Source organism: Onychostoma macrolepis, chromosome 20, assembly GCF_012432095.1.
Source record: "Onychostoma macrolepis isolate SWU-2019 chromosome 20, ASM1243209v1, whole genome shotgun sequence".
NCBI lineage: Eukaryota > Metazoa > Chordata > Actinopteri > Cypriniformes > Cyprinidae > Onychostoma > Onychostoma macrolepis.
Window position 1 is genome coordinate 25,616,903 of NC_081174.1, and position 21,756 is coordinate 25,638,658.

The window sequence follows — 21,756 nt, forward strand, 5'->3', positions numbered from 1 at the left end:
ATGTATGTATGTATGTATGTATATATATATATATATATATATATGGCATTAAACTGACAGTTTTTAGCTTCAGACTATGATTCCATCCATTATATACTTTAGAGCACACATTATTTTCATTTGTCATGTGTCTTCTGGCAACAAGGCACGTATTTCTGCATGAGTTTGTTGTGTTTGAACTACTGCTGTCAAAAGTAGTGGCCACAATACCAGTCGGTACTGTAATTTCAAAAACGTCCATTTCCCGCTAACATTTGAGCGCTGTTGAGCAGATTCTTAAACACCATCGATTGGAATCTTTTCAGATTTTAAACGTTGTGTATTCCATCCTTAACAAGCCGAGCAGTGAGTTCCCACTTCCTGTCCACGCTTACAGAGATTAAACTGCCCAAAGCCGGCCTGCTCCACCATTATCACCTGCCGTCAAACCCGTGCGACCCTTCAGCAAACCTTTGTGCCGGTGACGCCAGAGCAGCTGACGGTTAATCACATTACAGCGTGGCCGTTTTGAGCTTATCACGGCGCCGCCGTAGCGCCCGCCACTCTCAGAAATGGAAATGCAGTTTGAAAAATTGAGGTGCGGATGAATAATCAATGAGAGTGGCCTCTGTTAGAGTGTGCCGCTGACTCACTGCCTTGTACAGAAGCAGCGTGACGACCGCGCTGACGTCCTATTTTAGATGAAGCCTAGGGCCTTCCACTCTCTCTTTCTTTATCTTTCTTTTCCAGAGCGCATTCGGTTTCTACTGTGTGTCCAAAGTAGGTTTGGTGACTCACTCCTCTGATGACAGACCCTCAGAGCATTAGAGGAACCTTTATTTTGGGAACCTCCACAGAGTAGAGCCGCTGTAGGCAAGCATGTATTTCATATTTTCTGGGAGGAATTTTATTTTATTTGACATGGATCACAGCATGGATCCATTTTTTACCGTCATAACGCACGTCTTGTGTCACCATGGCACAAGTGAGACACTCAAGAGGTGGCATTTGCATATTTGTGCGGCTTCAATTAGGGATGGAGTGAATTATGCACACATGCCAGCTATACTGAGCGCGCGGCCCATTTGTTCATCTGTGCTAACCATCAATTTTTTAAACAGGCTTACTTAAGGCCTCTTTCTCCTCAAGGCCCACGCACAGGCTTTTCACAGCGTGTTCCTTTAGGTGGTGTTTGTATGAATATGTGACGTGGATTGGATTCGATGTGGACTTCACTTTAATCAACATGGGCAAGGAGCTCGCCGCTGCTTTTATAAGATAAGAGGAAGAGATGATCTCATCTCTTTCATCTTTAATTCGTCAGCATCTATTGTTCTCCACTTTTATGTTACCAATGTGGTTCATGCTTGCTGTTGTTTTTAGACATATCTTGTTATCATGCATCAATGATATCTGTCTTAATCTGTATGTAGTATACATTATAATGTAGCTAATGATGCCATTTTTGTAGAAATTTAAAGGGATAGTTCACCCAAAAATGAAAATTCTTTACATTTCTTTCAAATTCATTAACTACTCACCCTAATGTCGTTCCAAACCCGTAAGACCTTCATTCATCTTCAGAACACAAATTAAGATATTTTTTATGAAATCTCAGCCATAAATGTAACTGGGTTGATGCATGGTTTGAGGTCAGTAATTTTTTAATACTTTTTGCAAGGATGTATTAAATATATCAAAAGATACAGTGAAGACTTTTGCTGTAAAAAAAAAAAAAAAAAAGAAAGAAAAAAAAAACTTTCTGTCCTATAAAGAATACTGGAAAAGAAAATTCCACAAAAATATTAAGCAGCTCCTTTCAACTTGTTTTCACCATTGATAATGATACTAAATAGTTGCACTGTAATGTTTCCTCTTTTTATAGAAGACATAAGAAAATATATATAATAGCTGAAACATTCTGGGAGTTAATGTGAGATATTCTAAATTTAGTCTGAAGTAGTTTGTGAAAAGCCAACATGAACTAAGACAGAAATTATCTGCAGAAATTTAGACAGAGTCTGTAAGCAGTTCAGTTTGAATTAATTGCAGAATTTTAATTATTAGAGTTGTAACCAGATATATAACCAGAATATTGGAGGAATATTAATTTTTTACTACCTTGCAAGTGCTGTAATAAGACGGATTGTATCTTCGACTGTGGAGGACAGGATACAATGGAAAAACTGCATTTCATTCTGTAAATGTCACAGGATGGCTATGATTAGTTTCTTATTATAATATTCCAGGAGAGCTCAGTAAAGCTCAAGAATCTTATGATGAATAATATATAGCTATTAATTTCTTCCCATGTCTTGTTTTTTTTTTTATTGCAAATCTTGTCATCTTATTTTTTCCTGCTTCCTGAGACAGATATTAAGTGGATTTTCCAAGGCACTACCCTGACATGTTTGAAATTAAGTTTCCAGACAGTGATGCCTTCAAAATGCCACCGCCTAAAAAAGATTTCTGTCATGATTAAAGGAATAGTTCCTCCAGTAATGAAACTTCTGTCGTTATTTACTCTCCCTCAAGTTTTTTCAAACCCATGGGTTTCTTTCCTCCATGGATTTGGATCAACATGAGGAGAATAGTAAATGATAGGATTTTGACTTTTTGGTGAACGATTAACAGCAATCCCTATACACGGTTGCCTTTTTTCCAGTAGCATAAATTGTTTCTCATGTTTATAAGCTGTCGTCATTTGTAATCAGCATCTTCTGTTGGATTTGTAGGAAATGGAGGAACAGTTCGAGAAGGAACGTAGCTCTCTCGAGGAACAGAAGAGCCTTTTACGAGAGGAACTGGACAGTCTGCGAGAGGAGCTCACAGCCAAACTCAACATGGCCAACAGTGAGGTACAACCTTTGTTTGTCTCTGTGAAAGTGATTTAGAAGGTAGAAAGGAAGGCACGGAAGCAAAGGGAGGAGGTGATTAATTTCAGTGTCATGTGTTTATCATCTCATTAGTCTCAATGTGTTTTAATGGGCTTCTGGAACACAAATCTGGCTGAGTCCCATGTACCTTAGCCACAGCTGCAAATGGGCCAAGGAGACCCCTGAAGAGAAGCAGCATCACTGATTATTAATCTAACATTCAATTTAGCCAGATTTCATTCACTTTTTGAGTCATGCTTAATGCATAGCATTAATGCTTAATGCATGCTCAGCATAAATGGAATGAAGCTCTGAAATTGCTGGAAAATCCATCTCAAGATGGTATCTGTTTTGAAATATGGTAGCTGTGGTTTCTAGCTAGTCTAAATTGGTCATTGGCTGATTGATGATCATGCATGTTCCAAAAACCAGTCCAGCTGGTAGCCGGTTTGTTGCTGGTCAAAGATGACGACCAACTTGGACCATCTAGAAACCAACTATATACCTAGGGTACATATTTAGCCATACTCCTCACTTAAAGGCTGTTCCACAATAGCTGAGTCTCATTAAAAAGCCATATATCACTATATTTGCAGCATTTTATTAACATTCTTTGTTGGAATGAACTTTGAGCATTTGAGAGTCTGAATGAGCATGAATAGCATCTCAAATCTCAGTCACGTAAGAGGTTATGCTGCCTTTTGAAGATATCCTGCTGATTTTAGCTGGTTTCCCAGCTGGCCTAGGCTGGTCTTTGGGGTTCCAGTTAAGTAGCTGCTTACGTAGCTCACTAGGGTATGAAATTTACTGTTATTTCTTTATTTCTTTATTTGTAATAATTTTGTTTTATTGGGTTAATAATTAGTCCAAGGTATAATTCAAAATGTATGATTATAATAATTATATAATGTAAAGAATTTACATCTAAATATTTGTTATATGTTCTTAAATAAATAATACTAAAATCACCTGTTATGTTATGTTATTATTTTATTTTTTATCATTGTAAGAGCGCTATAGAGATTGAGTAGATTTTATTATATGTGGAACCTGTGTGACAAGGTACTTAATTATAAGTAATTAATTGTGACAAAAGTAATTAATTATATAAATATATATTAATTATATACGTAATACTTGTTAATACTTGTGTTCTTGTTACTTGTAGTTTTAATTACAATACTAAAAATATCTATTATTTTATTTTATTTTATTTTATTTTATTTTATTTTATTTTATTTTATTTTATTTTATTTTATTTTATTTTATTTTATTTTATTTTATTTTATTTTATTATTTTATTTTATTATTTTATTTTATTTTAGAGTGCCTCATTCTTACAGTGTCCTTTAACTCAACACAGAGAACAAGCATCTGCACAAAAGTGAGTTACTTCTCCTGTTCCTCAGGTGAATCGACTCCAGGAGCTGGTGAAGCAGGGAGAGCAGGGACTCAGTTCTGCGGACGGACACATCTCCAATCTGAAGGATGCCCAGAAGAAGCTTCTAGAAGAGCTGGACGCCACGCGAGCAAGACTCAGAGAGACCAGCAACCTCCTAACAGCCCTTCAGGTCTATTACCAAAAGCAATTACTCCAAAAAATGAGAATGAGACTTCATACTTCAAAGTCACATAACTCAGCTGCTCCTGCCAGACATTTTTATCATTAAAGTTGATGTGGGTGAATTTTTTAATTTTTTATTATTAATATACTGCATTTGCCCTCAGTTTCCATGAATAGCTCCTAAAAACACCTGCAATGAGTTCATCATTATGAAACGAGTAATAGGTGCTCTGTTGAATTACACCCACCTGCAGTTTTGGCCCCTATGTGACAAAGACGCTTCATTAGAGAGGCCTCTTCATGGTTCCTCTTCCTGTGTCCTTGACCTGAAGCACAGTTTCTCCGATTGACCATGCATAATGAATCAGACCTGTGTGTGCGTGAGAGAAGAAATGAGTGAGTGGAGAAATGAAAATGGATTTTCATCTCCTGGCCCCTGTTTGATTGATAGCTGTGAAGAAGAGCCCTCCCTCTCGTCCTGAGTGCCGCGTGTTAGACCTCACAATTACGGGTCATGCGCTTAATGGCTCATCAGAGCTAATGTCTGCTCTCATTCTTGTCCTCAGGGAGAGATGGAGTCTCAGAAACAACAGCACGATGCCAAACTCATCACTACCAAAGAGGAAGAGAAGCTCAAAATGGATAAGATGGCCCTGGAGCTCGAGCTGAAGTGGACCGAGACGCTCAGGTAAGAGCAAATGCTTTTTGGGTTACACAAGGGAAGTTCTTGGAAATGTGCTTTCAGAGATATTTACTCACCCCCATGTCAAATTAAGGGTCATCATCGAAATATGATGACAAACCTGTACCTTGAATTTTCAGTTATGAAACAAATTGTCAAGAAACTCCATATAAATGCCATTTTTCTCCAATATATTTGTTTACCGAAGACTATGTAGACTATGAATGGATGGCCAGATTAAATCACAGATTAAAATTATTACATTTTTAAATGATTAAAAACGCACTTGCTCCATCTGTTTTTTTTTTTTTTTTAATTTATTTATTTGCTTGCTTGTCTAAATTTTAAGCATTTGTAATTCTTGTATTCTAAATAATGGTATAATGTAAAGTAAAATTAATAATAATAATGCCAATTACACATTAAATGTTTTTTTTTTATTATTAAAAGCTGCCTTTGCCTTTGTTTTCTTCATCTTTCATTTTCATAATTTATTTATTTTTAATGATTATGTTTTAAGCATTAATGTGAGGTACAACAATTGTGCAAAAAAGGAAATTTTTGTATTCTAAATAATTTTTTCAAGTTAGAATTATTATATTATATAGAATATTATTTATTATTTATTATAGTTTTGTTTTAGGGGTTATAAGTATTAGTGAAAGTTACAACAATTATACAGAAAGCAAATAAAAATGTTACTTGAATATTTGAATGTTATGAGAATAATATACATTACTAGAATAATAAAAGACATTTACTTATTTTTCCATTTATTTGTCAGTGATGTTGTCAATGTTAAAACTTGTATACAAAAAGTTGTGGAAAAGTATTTCAGAGTAAGAAGAGGGCTGAACTGAAATCAACATTCTTAAAGAATATGACCTGAGGGAGAGTAAACAATGACACTTTTTTTTTTTCTTTCTTTTTTTATTTGTGGTGAACGATCCATTTAAGTGGTTTGTCAACATGCAAGGCACTTCTCGTTCGTTCACATTCTCTCCTTCTTTGCCAAGCTGTGTGATGACTTGTATACCCTATAAAGTTCCCAACAGCTGTAAGTGTTTTGGCATTGCCTCAGAAAGCCCTGCCTGTCTAATTCATCAGCAGTGCTTGCAACCAGTGTTTAATATCATGGGCTTTCAAATAAGACAAATGGGTCATTAGTACAAGCCTGAGCTGTATTTAACTAAAACAAAGGCCATTAATGGGATAGTTCACCCAAAAATGAAAAATCTGTCATCATTTACTCACCCTTAAGTTGTTCCAAACCTGAATTTCTCTCTTCTACAGAAGTTGTTATTTTGAAGAATGTGGGTAAGCAAACAGTTTCTGGTCCCCACTATTTTTTCTTTATGGAAATCAATGGCTACCAGCAGCTGTTCGGATACCCCGATTCTTCAAAATGTTCTTTTATGTTGAGCAGAAGAAAGAAACGCGTACAGGCTTGGAACAACTTGAGGGTGAGTAAATTGTTTTGATTTGTTTTGTTTTTTCTTTTCTTTTTTTAGGGCGAACTATCAATTTAAGGACATTTTGGCTGCTCGCCAATTCGCCACCAAAACATCCCCCGAAAATGATAGAAATGAGCTAACTCGGAAGGTTGAAGTTGAATAGACCCTAAGCAGACACTCGACATGCCTTAATGACAAATCAACAAGACATTTATTGGATTTTAGCTCATTTTCCACAACATTTATTCAGGATGGTGCTGCGGTGCCCTGGAGCATGATATTTGGGCTTTAACTTGTTATTTGGGAAAATGTGGACCATTGTAGAGCTCATTATTGCTCAAAATAAGTGCTTGTAATGATTTTGGATCTAGGTCGAGAGACTCGTATTTCAAGAGACTCCTTGATTTGAATATCTAGGAGTTTCATAGCCTCACACACCTAAGTCAGTTTTTAAGTCCACAATTAGCAAAGGTTCTCAACTAATATCATTTATGGTGCAGAGGAATTATTTAATGACTGTTTAAAGAGGTCTAGTCCATGGAAACATCATTAATTGGATTTACAATAGGAATTTTACTGTAGAAATGTGGCAAGGAATGCAATGCTAACAGATTGCTAAAGATGCTAATAGACAGTTTTCAGCTGGAATTATAGATCTCGTTATTTTACTAATATTTGCTATTACAGTGTTTTTATTTTATTATAACATTTTGAATTAGCTTTTATTTTTGTATTTTCGTTTTAATTTTATTATATATATATATTTTTTTTTTTTTGTAGTTTTGTTATGTGATTTGTTATGTTTAACATATTTAACTTCCAGTAGTTGCCAAGGCAGCATTTCTCATTTTTATTTAAAATTTCATCTGTTTTAAATTTGTTATATTTATTTTTTTTATATCTATTTATATTTTAGATATATTATTCCATTAATGAAAACAATTTTTAATAATTTTACTTTTAATTTTAGTTATCAATAACAGCATTGTAATTTTTGTGGAAACTTGATGTAAAGGGTTAAAAATGTGAGAACTAAAAATATTTTAGAAAGAAATATGTTTTAGCATGTAAGAGAATAATGAAGTAAGCCTATAGACAAAGTCTTCCTTAAGCTGATCTTCCATTAAATGCAGAAAAATATGTTCAGGCATCATCAGAAGACAAATGTCTTGCAGACTTTGTTGCAAGTGTTACAAGGGGGTTTGTTCATCATGGTGCCAATCTGTCAGACACAGGCGCTTGCATTTGCAGAGTCCTAAACCATCACTGACTTCTTTATCAACACTTGAATTTGCATCATATTACACTCACAGCTGCACCGCACAATGAAGTTCATAAAAACTCCAGATGGATCCTCCCCTTCGAGGCAGCGCCGTCTGGATATCCTGTGCGGAGTGCAACAAATCAAAACTGTTTATGCCAGTTTTGTTTGCTGGACTGACAGCTTTGCACTGAGATCATTTATGAAGACAAATGGACTCCCTGTAAGAGTTTATAAAGGTGATAAGCCACATACAGCATTCTGCTCGGCAGAAGTGCTGGTTAATTCACCAGCTTCTGTTGTAATGCACACCATGAGTGTGTGTGATTGTTTCTGACTTAGCTATAATTTTTGAGACAAAACTGCATTGACAATTCCCAAGATGTCTGAAAAAAAACCTCTTTTCAGTTGCTCTGAATTGTTTGGAAGAAAGAGGAGTAATGGGTTTGAGACCAGGCTGGATTTGAACATGCAGCTCATGAAACATGTCTAACCACTTGGCCATGACTCCTTTTTGCCTTGTAATTTAGCTTTTTGTCTGTTCATTTGACATATAATCCATACCAGGGGTATCTCTTATCAGGTGTTCTCCAAACTCTTCAGGCATTATAGGAAAAAACTCAGAGCTGTTATCTTGGGAAAAGGACGTTGCAATAATTGGGTGCCAATAATTGTGGCCAACATGAACTAGAGAAAGCATTTATTTCGCAATGAGATTTTCCCCCCACTTTCAATTGCTTTACTTCAATGATAGGTTGGAATTTTGTGAGTTTTTTGAATGAAAGATTAAAAGGATAAGCAATGCAGATTTATTTTCATAGCCGCCTTTGCTCATATTTACCAAGGGTGCCAATATTAGTGGATGGCACTGTATTACATTGTTAATGTTTGCTGCATCCTCTCTCTCTCTCTCTCTCTCTCTCTCTATATATATATATATGTGTGTGTGTGTGTGTGTGTGTGTGTGTGTGTGTGTGTGTGTGTGTGTGAGAGATAGTAATATTTATATAATATAGTTTGTATAGTAATATGTATATAGTAAATAAATGAGTAAGTAGTAAATAAATTAGTAAATATATGCTGTTCTGCAGTGTATTATCAATTAGAGATTTTCATTTCCATAAACGAACAGATACATCAGCATGTGTAGTTTTTTAAAAATCCAATTACAGCTTCAGTGCTTATTGCTGTGGTCTCAGGCGGCTTTCAAGGTGCCCAAACTCTCATTACAGCTTCCATTTCCTCTTAAGCAGCAATTAAGACGAATTTCACACCTTTAAAAGGTTTCGCAGTGTCTCCGAGTATGTGAGGTACTCCGCGCTGACAGCTATTTGGGCATTTTTAGAACAATCTGTGGCACAGACTTAATAATCATGAATTTAAGCCCAGCGCCGCACTCTCATGACGTCCTGCAATTACACCAAGTAATGTGTCAGCTAACCTCTTCTGTGACCTCCGCTGCTGTGGAGCAGAGAAATGCAGGTGCATTAAAAAGATCTGCGGCTCATTTAGCAGCCATTAATGATCAACGGACCATTGACCCAGTATTCATGTATTTATTATTTAAATGTGTGCAACAGCAGAAACCAGTTGTGTCTTGTTTTTATAGGATTTGTGTCAAAAGGTCTCGGCAAAAATGTAGTTTATGTATAAGCACAAAACAGAATGAACATTAGTGTGTCTTTGTGTGTGTGTTCACAGGCAAGAGTGTAAGAAACTGCGTGAGGAGCTGCGTGAAGAGCATGAGGAGAATAAAAGGTCAGCGCTCACTCAGCTGGCACAGAATAAAGATCAGGAGATGTGCTCCGCCAGAGAGAGCTGGCAGAGGAAGGTGGAGGACCTTCTAGAGCAGGTCAGAAACACATTCATGCAACTACTGTACTAACACTGCAAACAGTTCTCATGTTGAGACCACTGCAGTCATCCTATGGGGGTCCATTGGTGCTGTGCAAGAAATTTGTAAATCAGCTGAGAAATTGATAAATGAACTGAGCAATTAATTATATTACTGTGAATTAATAAATAAAAAAAAAAGAGATAAAATTGAATTTGGGCAGGGATGGGCAGTATTTCAAATACATGTATTTGAAATACAAAATACTATTATTAAGGTATTTTGTATTTAAATACATTTAATCTTAGTACATAATACATAAAATACTTTTTGCCAATCAAACTCTTTATTAGACTGCTGATTTCCTGTATCAACTAGTTCAAACGTGCCACTTTCATGCATGTGAGCTGCAGCTGTATGACTCCATCTAGAAATGGGTAATGAAATTTTCTGGATTCCTGTAAGGAAATAAGGAATAATACTGCCTTTGTGTGCTATCAAAATTTCCTATTTCCAATTTCAGAAGTCCCGATTACAAGCATGTCGCATTCAAGTGCATTGCTGTTTGAAAGTATAGGAATCGTGGAGGACGCCAGGTTTCCTGGGAAAATGTTATTAAAGCCAAAATAATAGATATTTAATTTTGAATAAAATGTAGCATCCCATTTGTTGACAACTATATCATCATTCACAGTGCTATCTTTATAGTTAGCTAGTTGATGATTCTGGATTTTCAGTCAAATACATGCTGTTTTGCTGTGTATAAACCATACAAAATGCTTGAAATGTTTATTGCACTACTATGTGCATGACTTTAACATAAAAACAAGGTGATTCTTGCTTTTGTGGGGAAAAAAGCATTCCTCTCCCAGCAGGTAAAAAAAGAGCACTAGCTCTTACTGCTCGCTATGGCAATATGACAATATATGTGTTGGCGATGATATAAAGTGTAAATCGATTGAACTTTTTCTATATAATTTATATATCGTTGTGGTATGCAAATATATCTGTGGAGCTTTTAGTGGGCAGGAGCTATTGACACGTCAGAGCGATACAGAAACATGGATAAATGAGTAATAAGCAGCTTTCTGTGTGTGTGTGTGTTTGTGTGTGTGTGCCCCAAGACAAAGATAACTATAATGCTAATAATAAAAATATCATTTAAAAAAATTGCTCTAAGGGTATATTCACACTAGACACAGTTGCCTTGTACTAAAGCCCAAGTGTGATTTTCCTTTCGCTAACAGACAGATATCACAGGATTATTACAGAGGCAACTACATTACTACATTATCTGTTCATCAATAAGATGAGAACCAGACCCATTATAAATCTAAATGTACTCGAAATTAAATGAATTGAAAAGTGTGATATCCAAGTAGCAATAAAGATTTTTGCTGTCATAATGATAACAATAGCGCATACAAAAATAGTAAATTAACTGTTCCATGGTCCGGCGCGGTTAGCGATCACCCGAGCCACCTCTTCAAGCGGGCCAGGGCATGGTTAAACGAACCGCACTGGACACGGTACAGAGCAGTCACACTTGTGAAATGAACTGGACTTTGGGGGTCAGTCGCGCTCAAGCACGGATCAGATCCCATAGTGTGAGTACACACAGCACAACTATAACCACAACAGCACAAAAAATAATGAATGTTAAAAACATTGACAGCCAATCGGAATCATTTCTGTTTTAAAGAGCTTGAGTATTTAAAGTGACAGATGACACAACTGCATTGTATACTTAGAATACACTAATATAGTTATCTTTATAATTCTCATTCTTGGTGTAAACGGGCCTTAATAGTGTTACTTCACTGTATGGCCAATTTCAAATGTATTTTGTGTATTTTCAAAATACTGTATTTGTATTTAAATACATTTTTCCACACAGTATTTTGTATTTGTATTTAAATACATATTTCCACACAGTATTTTGTATTTATATTTTAAATACATTTTGATGTATTTGTGCCCATCTCTGAATTTGGGTTTTTAATTTGTGATTATGAAGTGCTTAATAATGGCATTTTTAGTTTTAGTGGGTTTTTAAAAAAAAATTTATTATCTATGGCTTTTTTATTGATTGAATCCAGAGGCAACACTTTGCTTTCAATATGAATTTATTGATCGATATTCTGATTACATTTTTTTTATTTGTTTTTATTATTTAATTATGTCGTAATTTGTTCATATATCATCACAATTCAATTATGTCATTGTTCATTCATTTTAAATATGCATCCACATTTAGGCATTTTCTTGTTGATTTGAACAAGAAACTTGTTTATGAATATTGTAAATTATTATTGAGTGGCACAGTTGGGCCCCACAGAATGACAATTTGCATACTTCTTCAAAGTACAGAAAATAAACACACTACCATTCAAAGGTTTTGGGGTTAGTAAGATTTCTTTTTCTTTTTTTCTTTTTTTTTTTTTTAAGAAATTCGCCTTTAGACATTATATTTATCAAAAGTGACAGTAAAGACTTTTATCATGTTACAAAGCTTGCAATTACTATTTCACAAAAATATTAAGAAGCACAATTGTTTTCAACACTGATAATAATACAAAATGTTTCTTGAGCATCAAATCAGCATATTAGAATGATTACTAAAGGAGGTTTCTAAATGAGCTGCTGAAAATTCAGCTTTAATATTATATATAGTTATATAAATGACAAAATTACATTTTAAAATATATAGGCTATTAAAGTAGAAACATGTTATTTAAAATTTTGTAATATTATTACAATCATGTAATAATAGTGAGTGTGAGAGACATCATAAACATTACAAAATCTTTCCGAGCCCAAACTTTTGAACTTTAGTGTACTTTTAAGCAAGGGTAACAAGCAAGCCTCCAATTGGTTGAGCATCCTGTCCTGACCAACCAATTATTTAAAACTGTGGCGGTGCTATGTGTTTATGTGACCAATGGCAGATGGGAGGATTGTTCAGAAAACCTCACATTATTTTTTGCATTTCTGTTTGTTGAAGCCTGTGGCAGATAAATTGCATAGTTCATCTTAACAGTAGCGAAAGACTACAATGTAAACCCACAGTTAGCCAGACAAACATGTCAATACAGGGAATACGTGCTTTAATAAACTGCAAACCCCAAAGACACTTTTTTTAAACGGATAAAAGCATCAGTCAAATACAACAGTAGTTGAAAATCCACCGCTCATCCTCACTTTAATATTACCAGATATTGCAGATGTATCCTTGGGTTCCCCTCTGTGCATTTTTCATATGCTGAACCCTCATATCTGCTGACTTAGTTACTATTGCATTTATGCTGTACAGAACAGAACCACACACAGTTTTCTATAATCAAATCAGGCCCCAAAAACAATACAAAATCATATGCAGCTTTTCAACTATTTACAGCAGTGCATGATTTGATTTATTCTATGACCCTGAAACCAAAAATTATGTAAGAAAGTCGTTTTACTGAACTCATTTAGAACTGCTTTTTCATTCATGAAGCTCTCAGTTATTTCGGATGGAGGTAGAGGATTGGGTTTTGTACATGGTGAGCGAATTCGCAAGTTATTTTAAAAAAAGATCAGTGCATTAATTAAACATCCTCTTTTTTTGAAAATCCACTGGAGTTAATGCCAAACACATACTTCTGACTATTGTCGTTGGACTTTCAATGGGATGCAGTAAACCTAATCTTGCATATAATATTGGATGAATAATATGCAATTTGGGATTTATCCGAGTCAGTAATCATTTCTAGAACAAGTACAATGTGTACCACCATTTTGTGTTTGTATTGCTGATATTACATTATTTCATTTATCTCATAATGGTTTCAGGTTTGTGGTGGCTATACAGTAATCAAAGACAAATTGTAACTTACAATTCAGTTGATTTGCTTTTAAACTGCGGGTCATGAGATGCACTCACCGATCCTAAATTCTCTAGATGCCTATAATGATCATTTTCAGCTTTAATCACAAGATTATGACAAAAGCCAGCAGTTCAGGCTTGCGTCAGTATAGTCATTAGCTCCATTCAGTGACCTCCTGGTGTCTGGACTTTGTTTTATAGCTAATTATTTTTCCATGGTCTACTTGTCCTCGTCTAGAGTACGGAAACAGAATATTACAGTTGGAAAAAAGAAAACAGGCTGAAAAATGACACAGCGGCAGAAGCATTTCAGACTCTCTGTTTGAGACCATATGCAAGTTCCTATTCAAAATCCACTTGAAACCGCAAGGGACCTCAGGCAAGCGATGCTAGCATTTTTTTTTTTCTCATGACAGAGCATAACTCTTCCAGCACCGTTTAAGAAATGCTTGTTATTAATGCATCAAATCATGAGGTGTATTGAGAAGAGGTATAATATTACATTGCTAAGCATTCGATCTTGTGGTTTTTGCATCACTAGAGATGAGAATATCAGAGAGCCAGGAACAGCACATAGAAACATCACAACAGCATCTTAGCAATATGGTAGTAAGTTTTATATAGACAAGCACCATTTCTATTGAAATGAATGTTTTATGTTAGTCCATCTCTTTTATTATGACACATAACATTCCTGTTCACATTTTTGTTTTGTTTTTTATCATTATATTTATATTACCAATTATTTTTTTATTTATTACATTTTTTTTTTTTTAATTACATTTTAACCCACACTTTTGGGGAAATGTAACGAGTTGCAATATTGTGTATTTCAATTATTTATATGAAAATTAACTTACTTTTTTATTTTTTATTTTTTCTCGTGTCAACTGGCTCTCTTCTCCAGATTGAGAGTGTGATACTTGGCTTGCTGACAATATGTATATTAGAAATGCTATTTTTTGCTGAGAACAAGAGATTTGTGCCAAATTAGTTTGCATACTTTTTTATTGCAGATCACAGGAGACGTGTGTGTGTGTGTGTGTGTGTGTGTGTGTCTTTTATGCACCCAAATGTTACAAAATTGTCTTTTTTTTTTTTTTTTTGTGGTTTTAATTTGAATAGATTTATGGCATATGCACCTGTGGTCAAGGCTGGAAAAACGGCTATTTTGAGTCTCAAATTCAGTTATTTTTATAACAAATGTATTCAACTCACTCAGATTTAGTTTATTTTACCAACTGTATTTTGACAATTTAAAAACACACTTATTGGGTCAGGTGAAAATAAAATATTACTTGCAACACATTACCCCTCTTGTCATTTTCAGCTTCATTACATAATTTGTCTGCTTTCATCATCATAAACTTTGTTGTTTTATTTACTTGGGTAAATGTGTTGAGTGTTTGGCAGGCAACCGAGAACTTTCTTTTCTTTCTCAGAGCTCTAAATGTGTCAGAGCAAGTCTTACTGCAGTGGCAGGATCTGTAGAGCTTATTGGAGAAGTGATTACAGCCACTGCAGAGACGTCCTCAGCCTCACCCATCAGCACTCTCTAGTGCACTACATGCATTAGAGTGGAGCACGAGATCTCCACACACTGCTTATAACTGTTCATATTATTTTTAGTGGTGCTTGCTGAGAATCTTAAAGACACAATGAAATGGAAGTAGCGACAAATCTATTCTTACATATCTTGACTTGCAATCCAAGGAATAAAGTAATATAAACTGGGATTTTTTTCAACAGTTCTTGATTAGATGGAAGAATATATGAATAAAAGCTTGAGGTTGATCGTAAGAAAAGGGGTGGAGTTTAAGATTATTATGGAATAATTTACTTTTTCAGTCTATGTCAAAATTTCACATTTAATTCAATGTGTGTAATTTTTCTTTGTAAAAGTGAAACTTTTTTTCTAGCAATTTCTGAGTGAAAATTGTTTGAATGAAAGGTAGTTTCAGTTCAGTTTTGTTTTTAGCAGGTCTAAATGTGATTTTATAGGCAATTTTTAGAAATTTTGTTTTGTGCTTTTGTCATTTTTTTATACATATGTATTACTATTTAGGTTTTATTTAATTTTGTTTACGCCACCAGAGAGAAGTCTGCCGTTTCATTGGAAGATTGTGCTATGAAATTTTGACAAATGTGGTCAAGAGAAGTGTTAAACAATGAGATTAAAACAATGCACAATAAGAAATCATTTAGAAAATAGGGTGAATTTTCATTTCATGCTGAGTTTTCACCTGTGAGACCAGATGTGCACAAAGTGGCAAAATCAAACTTACTGTACTTGAGGGTCGTGGGCCAAAAAAAAAATACTGCATTCAGTTTAAATAACAGTTTTTTTAAATGTTTAAATCATTTAAATAAATTTAAATGCAAAAATAAAACAAATAATATTTTAAAAAATATATAAATGAGAAATTATATGTTTTATTGCCACGTTTTCCCCTGTTTTTGTCCCCTGCATGGTTTGCCTGGTTGGGCCAAAAAATAAAAAATAAAAAATCAGGTATTGCAAAGAGGCGTTCTTCGTACCTTGCTTAATACATCTGAGATGATTTGAAAGATGCCAGATCTTCTAATCCTGATCTTCTAATAACTGATCTCTGGCTAATTTGGTTCTTCAAATGAATTTGCGTATTAGATAAAAATATCTGGATTAAGTTTTCTAATATTACTGCGTGTTCTCGTGTTCCCCGAAAAGGGCAGATGTATCGATACTCGAAACCATGATCAGCAATGCAAAACTTTACAAACTTCTGTACTTTTATAAGGAAACAGCTAAGCGAACAAAACTGCATAAATGTTATAACAGATAAATGATTTTTATTTTATTTTATTTAATTTTTTACATGATTCCCAATTATTTATATTCACGATTTCTAGTATATGTACAGGCTTTACATTTTTATTTCAATGTTGCAATTAGCAATTCATTTAATTTTATCTTCGAAACTGATCTGTTACGTGACAGCATTAATTAAAGTTTCTTAAGGGTCAAGACCAAGTTATCTGGATCTCCTGCGCTCCATGAAGCCACTCAATAGCTGTCACCACTCAAATTAATGCACGACTCCGATTAACTGAATATGCAAATCTAAAAATATGTAATCTAATCCTGTTTACATGAAATAAGCCTGCTCCCGAGCAGGTTTAAGCTTACGGACCTGTTGCTATGACAGCAACTCCAGGATGAGCTTCGAAGAACCAAACAATCCAAGATCAAGCAAAATCGTCAACCATCAAATCCAGCTAAGCGAGTTAGCGACGTACGAAGAACGGGCCCCAGACCTTCTAAAAGCTCTTTTCATTTGTGGCAATGTAGAAATGTCCTTTGTCGGGGGCCCCTGGGGGCCCTTGACATGATTCAGCACTAAAATATCATAGCAACCTAGTGTAGGTTTTTTTGATGACTAAAGTTATGGCTTCAGGTATTGCACTAGCAAGCTCTTTTCCCAATTTCCTCAAATGTAAAAATCTAGTATTAACATGACGACTTGCGTTCATCTTTTTGTTAGCATCAGCAGCGCAGCAGCTGGGATATGAGCAGTGATATCCCGGGCATATTGGAACCACTTCCAGCCGGCTTGAAAATGAAATTATTCGCTGATGCGACGACAAGCGCAGCATCGTTTTATTGCCTTCACAAGTCTCAAGTTGTTGGCGGATACGACACAAAAAAACTCTCTCCCTGTCACCCTCCAGTCATGAGCGACTCCTCTAATGAGGCTGTAGCAGGCCAACGAGTGGGCCGAAGCCACTGAAACCTCCAGTTCTAACATATCGATTGGTGTGAGGAGAGCGTATCTGGCGCCGACGTCTGACTTCTCACCTCGTCCCAGAGTCCTCATTCAGTCCTTGTAGACATGGCTGATAGACACGCATTCGCACCCACATACTCAACTCGCGGCTCTATTCACAGAGGAAGACTAGAGCCAATGTGTGTTTGCACACACAAGCCTGCAAACAGTTTGTGGAAATAGAAATGCTGTGACCGTGAAAATGAATGAAGATTTTCAATCACTGCCATTTTCCTGTATCATCTTGTAGTCTCTATAAGGAGTTTTACACCGTTTAGCTAATTAGTGGTGCTTGCTAAGGGAAGTGTCACGATTATTGTTGCTCATACTTAAAGGAATAGTCAGGGTACAATATACGCTAAGCTTAATCGACCGAATATGTAGCATAATTTTGATTACCACAAAAACAATTAAGAAGGAAATATTCTTAGAAGGAAATAAAGAAATTACTGTTCACTGCGACAACTTACAATGGAAGTGAATGGGACAAGTGTTTGGAAGATTATGTATAAATGTAAAGCTTACAATTTTAAAGAGACAACTTTTTACTGTAAGTCATTTTTACAGAATATTTATTTTTATTTTTTATTTATTTTTTAAGTTAAGTTTTTAGGTTTCATTTATTTACAGTTAGTCATTTTAGTGCTTCAACTTCAACTTATTGTATTTATTTGCCAGGGCAGCATCTCTAATTTTTGTTTAGTTTTTCATCTAATATTTATATTAATACATAATATTACATTTAAGCTGTATTTCAGTAATTTTGTTTCCTTTTTTAAGTTTTAGTTAATGATAATAAACTTGCTTTTCAAGATGGCAAAGTTGCAAAATTGTGACCATACTATTATTCCAGGGAGTATTTTAACATTTACAGTTTTACCCCATTCATTTGACATTGTAAGTACCTGGTTTCGTTTCGCTTCGTTTTAGGACAAGTGGAACATCAATATTATTCCACAAATTTGGTTGAGTTTAACTTGCATTAAACCCAGAGTAAGGTTTGTTTAAAGTTCATTGTTGGTGTTGTACAGTATTGCTGTTTCATTTGGTTTGCTTTCTTTTACAGAGTTGTTTCATTTATCAACCAGCGTGTCCTACTTCCTGTGTGCAGATTTCCTTGCTGAAACAGAGCCTGGAGATGCAGCTTTCCCAATCCCAGCATTCCCTGCAGCAGCTGCAGGCCCAGTTCAGTCAGGAGCGAGAGCACCTGGGACAACAGCTGCAGGAAATGGAGCTGGAGCATCAGTGCAGGGAGCAGCGGCTGCAGGAAGCCCACTGCTGTGCTATACAGGACATGCAGGAAGCCCGCCAGCATGACCTCAAGGTAACCACAAAAAAACATAATCTCCCACCTGTCTCACGCAGAGAGACCACTCTGACCTGTATGCGTGCTCTTATCTTTTCCTTTCACCTCCTAGCTCTCTGTTATTTGAGTTATTATGACTCTGTGTTCCACATCCACTCTTATCTTAGCTTCAGACAACACTCCTACAGACCATTCAGAGACCAGCTGACCTGTGCTGCTTTTTATACAATTTTTCGTTTTAGTAACAGTTTAGTTTATAACTTTAACTGCCAAGCCATTTTAGTCAACAAAGAGAACATTATATTGTGGTCAGGGACTTAAATGAAAAGTAAATGAAATGTGTATTTTGTATATACTGTATGTACTTACACTTTTTTTTAGATTTGTTATATTTTTGTTGTTGTGACAATATGATTATTAAGCTTAATATGAATATTTCTTACCACGACACTAAATTTTATTTATTTTTTAATTTTATGTATACAATATATATGTATATGTATACACACGCACGCACACACACACACACACTTAATATATATATATATATATATATATGTATGTATTTATGTAAACTCAGATATTGACAGCAGGATTATAACATTGCAAAGTTTATTTTCACCGTTTACAACTTGGGTTATTAAAATCTGTTGATGTTGGTCTGATCGCAAGTTTTAGTTTTTTTGTGGACTGTTTGTATGGCTTTGAAATGAATCACTTGTGTTGCTTACATCAGCAAGGCTTAGATTATATTGTTACAGTTTCTTTGTACAGTCACTGGTCACTGGTGTGTAACATGTTTTATTTGCTCACCAAAGCCATTTTTATTTGTATCTGCTGTTTGGCGAGCATCCATTTCCAGTCTTTGTGGATTGTGGATGAGACTTCATAGCGATTGTCAACAGTCTGACTACATGAAACCACATTCACTCCAACTTCCATTTGCTGCCGAAGCTCTTGCCTTGTACAGAGGCAGCCAAGCAATTGCGGACCCTAATCCTTTCAGCCTATTTGTCCACTGGTGAAATTGACCGTTAGCCCCGTTTGCCCTCACGCAAGGCCCTCTCTCTGTCCCCCAATAGACTTGATGTGGTGAGGCAGATCTGCCACAGATCCAGCCCTGCCCACAGCTCATCTCTCAGGTCCTTCTCTTCCCTCTAAACTGGAATAGCCTGCTCTCTCTCGGCTCTCCTGTCTGTGGGTTAGTAATGGCTGAGCGCTTGCTGTCACAGGCTGTAATGTCTGCTTTATCCAGTACCTGGCCCCTGACGACTCCAGGGGAGAGAAACTTTCACTCAGACTGGAAATGATTACCTTGAGCTGGTCTGAAGTGGCTCCACACCGCAGGCTTGGAGATGAAGGCTGCGAGCAGGGACGGCGGGAGGAGACCGCTTGAATAACTGCTGATAAGTTGAGATTGACTCACCAAATGCAGCGTCAGTCAGAATCACAGGCTTCACTTCACTGTTTTACAAAGTAGTGGAAGAAGTCGGGCTGCACAGGCTTGTTGTGATGGCACTAAATGGAAAAGGTATAGATGGTGTAAATTATACCATATACATTGTTACATTTACAATATATATACATATAAATATAAAATACTTAAAATGCTTCAACTTCAGCTAATTTTTGTTTTATTAAATCACTAATTGAAAATAAATAAACTGAACTAAACTAAAACTAAAATTAACTTAAATATTAATATTTGTTTTAAAAATTACAAAAGCACATAGCAAAATGACTGGAAATTTTCAAAAAAAGTAAATAAAAAGAAAACTGAACATATAAAAATAAAAGCTAATTAAAAATACTACCAAATACTACTAATAATAAATAAATTATAGTATGTAAATGATACTAAAATAACACTGATGATAACCGATGGCGGAAAGCAGCAAACCCTAAAACAGCTGTAAAAAAAAAAAAAAAAAAAAAAAATTTTAATTAAAAAAATTATATATGTAATGAATAAAAATTGTGTAAGTAAATTCTTAACAATATTAATTATAATAAAATATATGATTACATATAATAGTAAAATATAATATAATTATATTATTACTTTTATAACAAATAAAAATAATAGTATTGCATAAATTATATACAGCGTGTATAACAGATGTATGATAATACAGAAGTATTTATTTGTTTGTTTGTTTAAAAAGAAAATTATTATATTATTATTATTATTATTATTATTATTATTATTATTATTATTATACTATAAATTACTAAAATGTGGGATCTCAACGCACCCACCATAACTGACGGCTGTGGTCAGAATGCTTGGGCGTTTATTTGCTGGTTGAAATGGGCTCTAAAGTTGCTATGCCAGTGGCTCGATTTGCTGTTTATTTCAGCAAACTGCTGTGTAATGGATTTCATTGCTCCATGTCACAGCTGGTTTCTGAAAACATTACGTGTGATAGCACCAACTGACCTCTATTACTGATATGCCCCACTGTCCAGGACAGGACCACACCTGGCAGTATGAGCCTCGGCCACCAGCTGTCCATGGATGGAGAATGGAGGGAATTATTTTATCTGCCAGTGATGCCATTAGGAAACATACACACAAAGGTTAACTGTTTTTGTTAACCCAGTTTGCCACAGAGACCTGCTGTTTTGTACTCTAATCTAATATCAAACTGCTAACCAGGGCCAGTATTCGTGAAAAATCTTAGTGCTAAGAGGTGCTCCTAGTAACAAAATTCTAAGAAAATTCTAAGAAATCTGGGTGTTTCCTCTTAAAATTAAAGAAAAGATACTAGTAAAGAAAAAAGTAATTCATAAAACATCTTAACCCTAAAAAGAGGTCTTAAGGTCCAAAATTGTTACGGAGTACGGACGAGGACTTTTAAGAGGCTTAAGAGTTTCTTTAGCAGTGGAGAAAATGGACGAAACATGAAGAGGGAGAAGAAATGTGTTGCACACAATGCATGGCAGTGAGTTAATAAGACGCTACACTTTAGATCGTGCAGGGATCATGTTTGTGACGATCTTATTAGAGACACGCTAACATCTCAGACACCGCACAGAAGTGCCATAGCGCCAGAAATGGAAGTAATCACTACATTAACATATTTAGCAACTGGAAAAATGCAACTATGCAGCAGTGATGATCTGGGTCTG

At 35.3% G+C, this 21,756-nt stretch overlaps 1 protein-coding gene across 3 annotated transcripts in view; it reads left to right on the plus strand.

The window, feature by feature from the left end:
* The window catches only part of fam184ab (family with sequence similarity 184 member Ab), a 130,422-nt gene that overhangs the window by 62,676 nt on the left and 45,990 nt on the right, over nt 1-21,756 (plus strand). For all 3 annotated transcript variants that reach the window (XM_058756364.1, XM_058756366.1, XM_058756365.1), the window contains exons 7-11: nt 2,715-2,837; nt 4,265-4,426; nt 4,986-5,107; nt 9,518-9,668; nt 18,430-18,642. In XM_058756364.1, the coding sequence (XP_058612347.1) occupies nt 2,715-2,837; nt 4,265-4,426; nt 4,986-5,107; nt 9,518-9,668; nt 18,430-18,642 (771 nt within the window). The remainder of the gene's footprint in view (nt 1-2,714; nt 2,838-4,264; nt 4,427-4,985; nt 5,108-9,517; nt 9,669-18,429; nt 18,643-21,756) is intronic.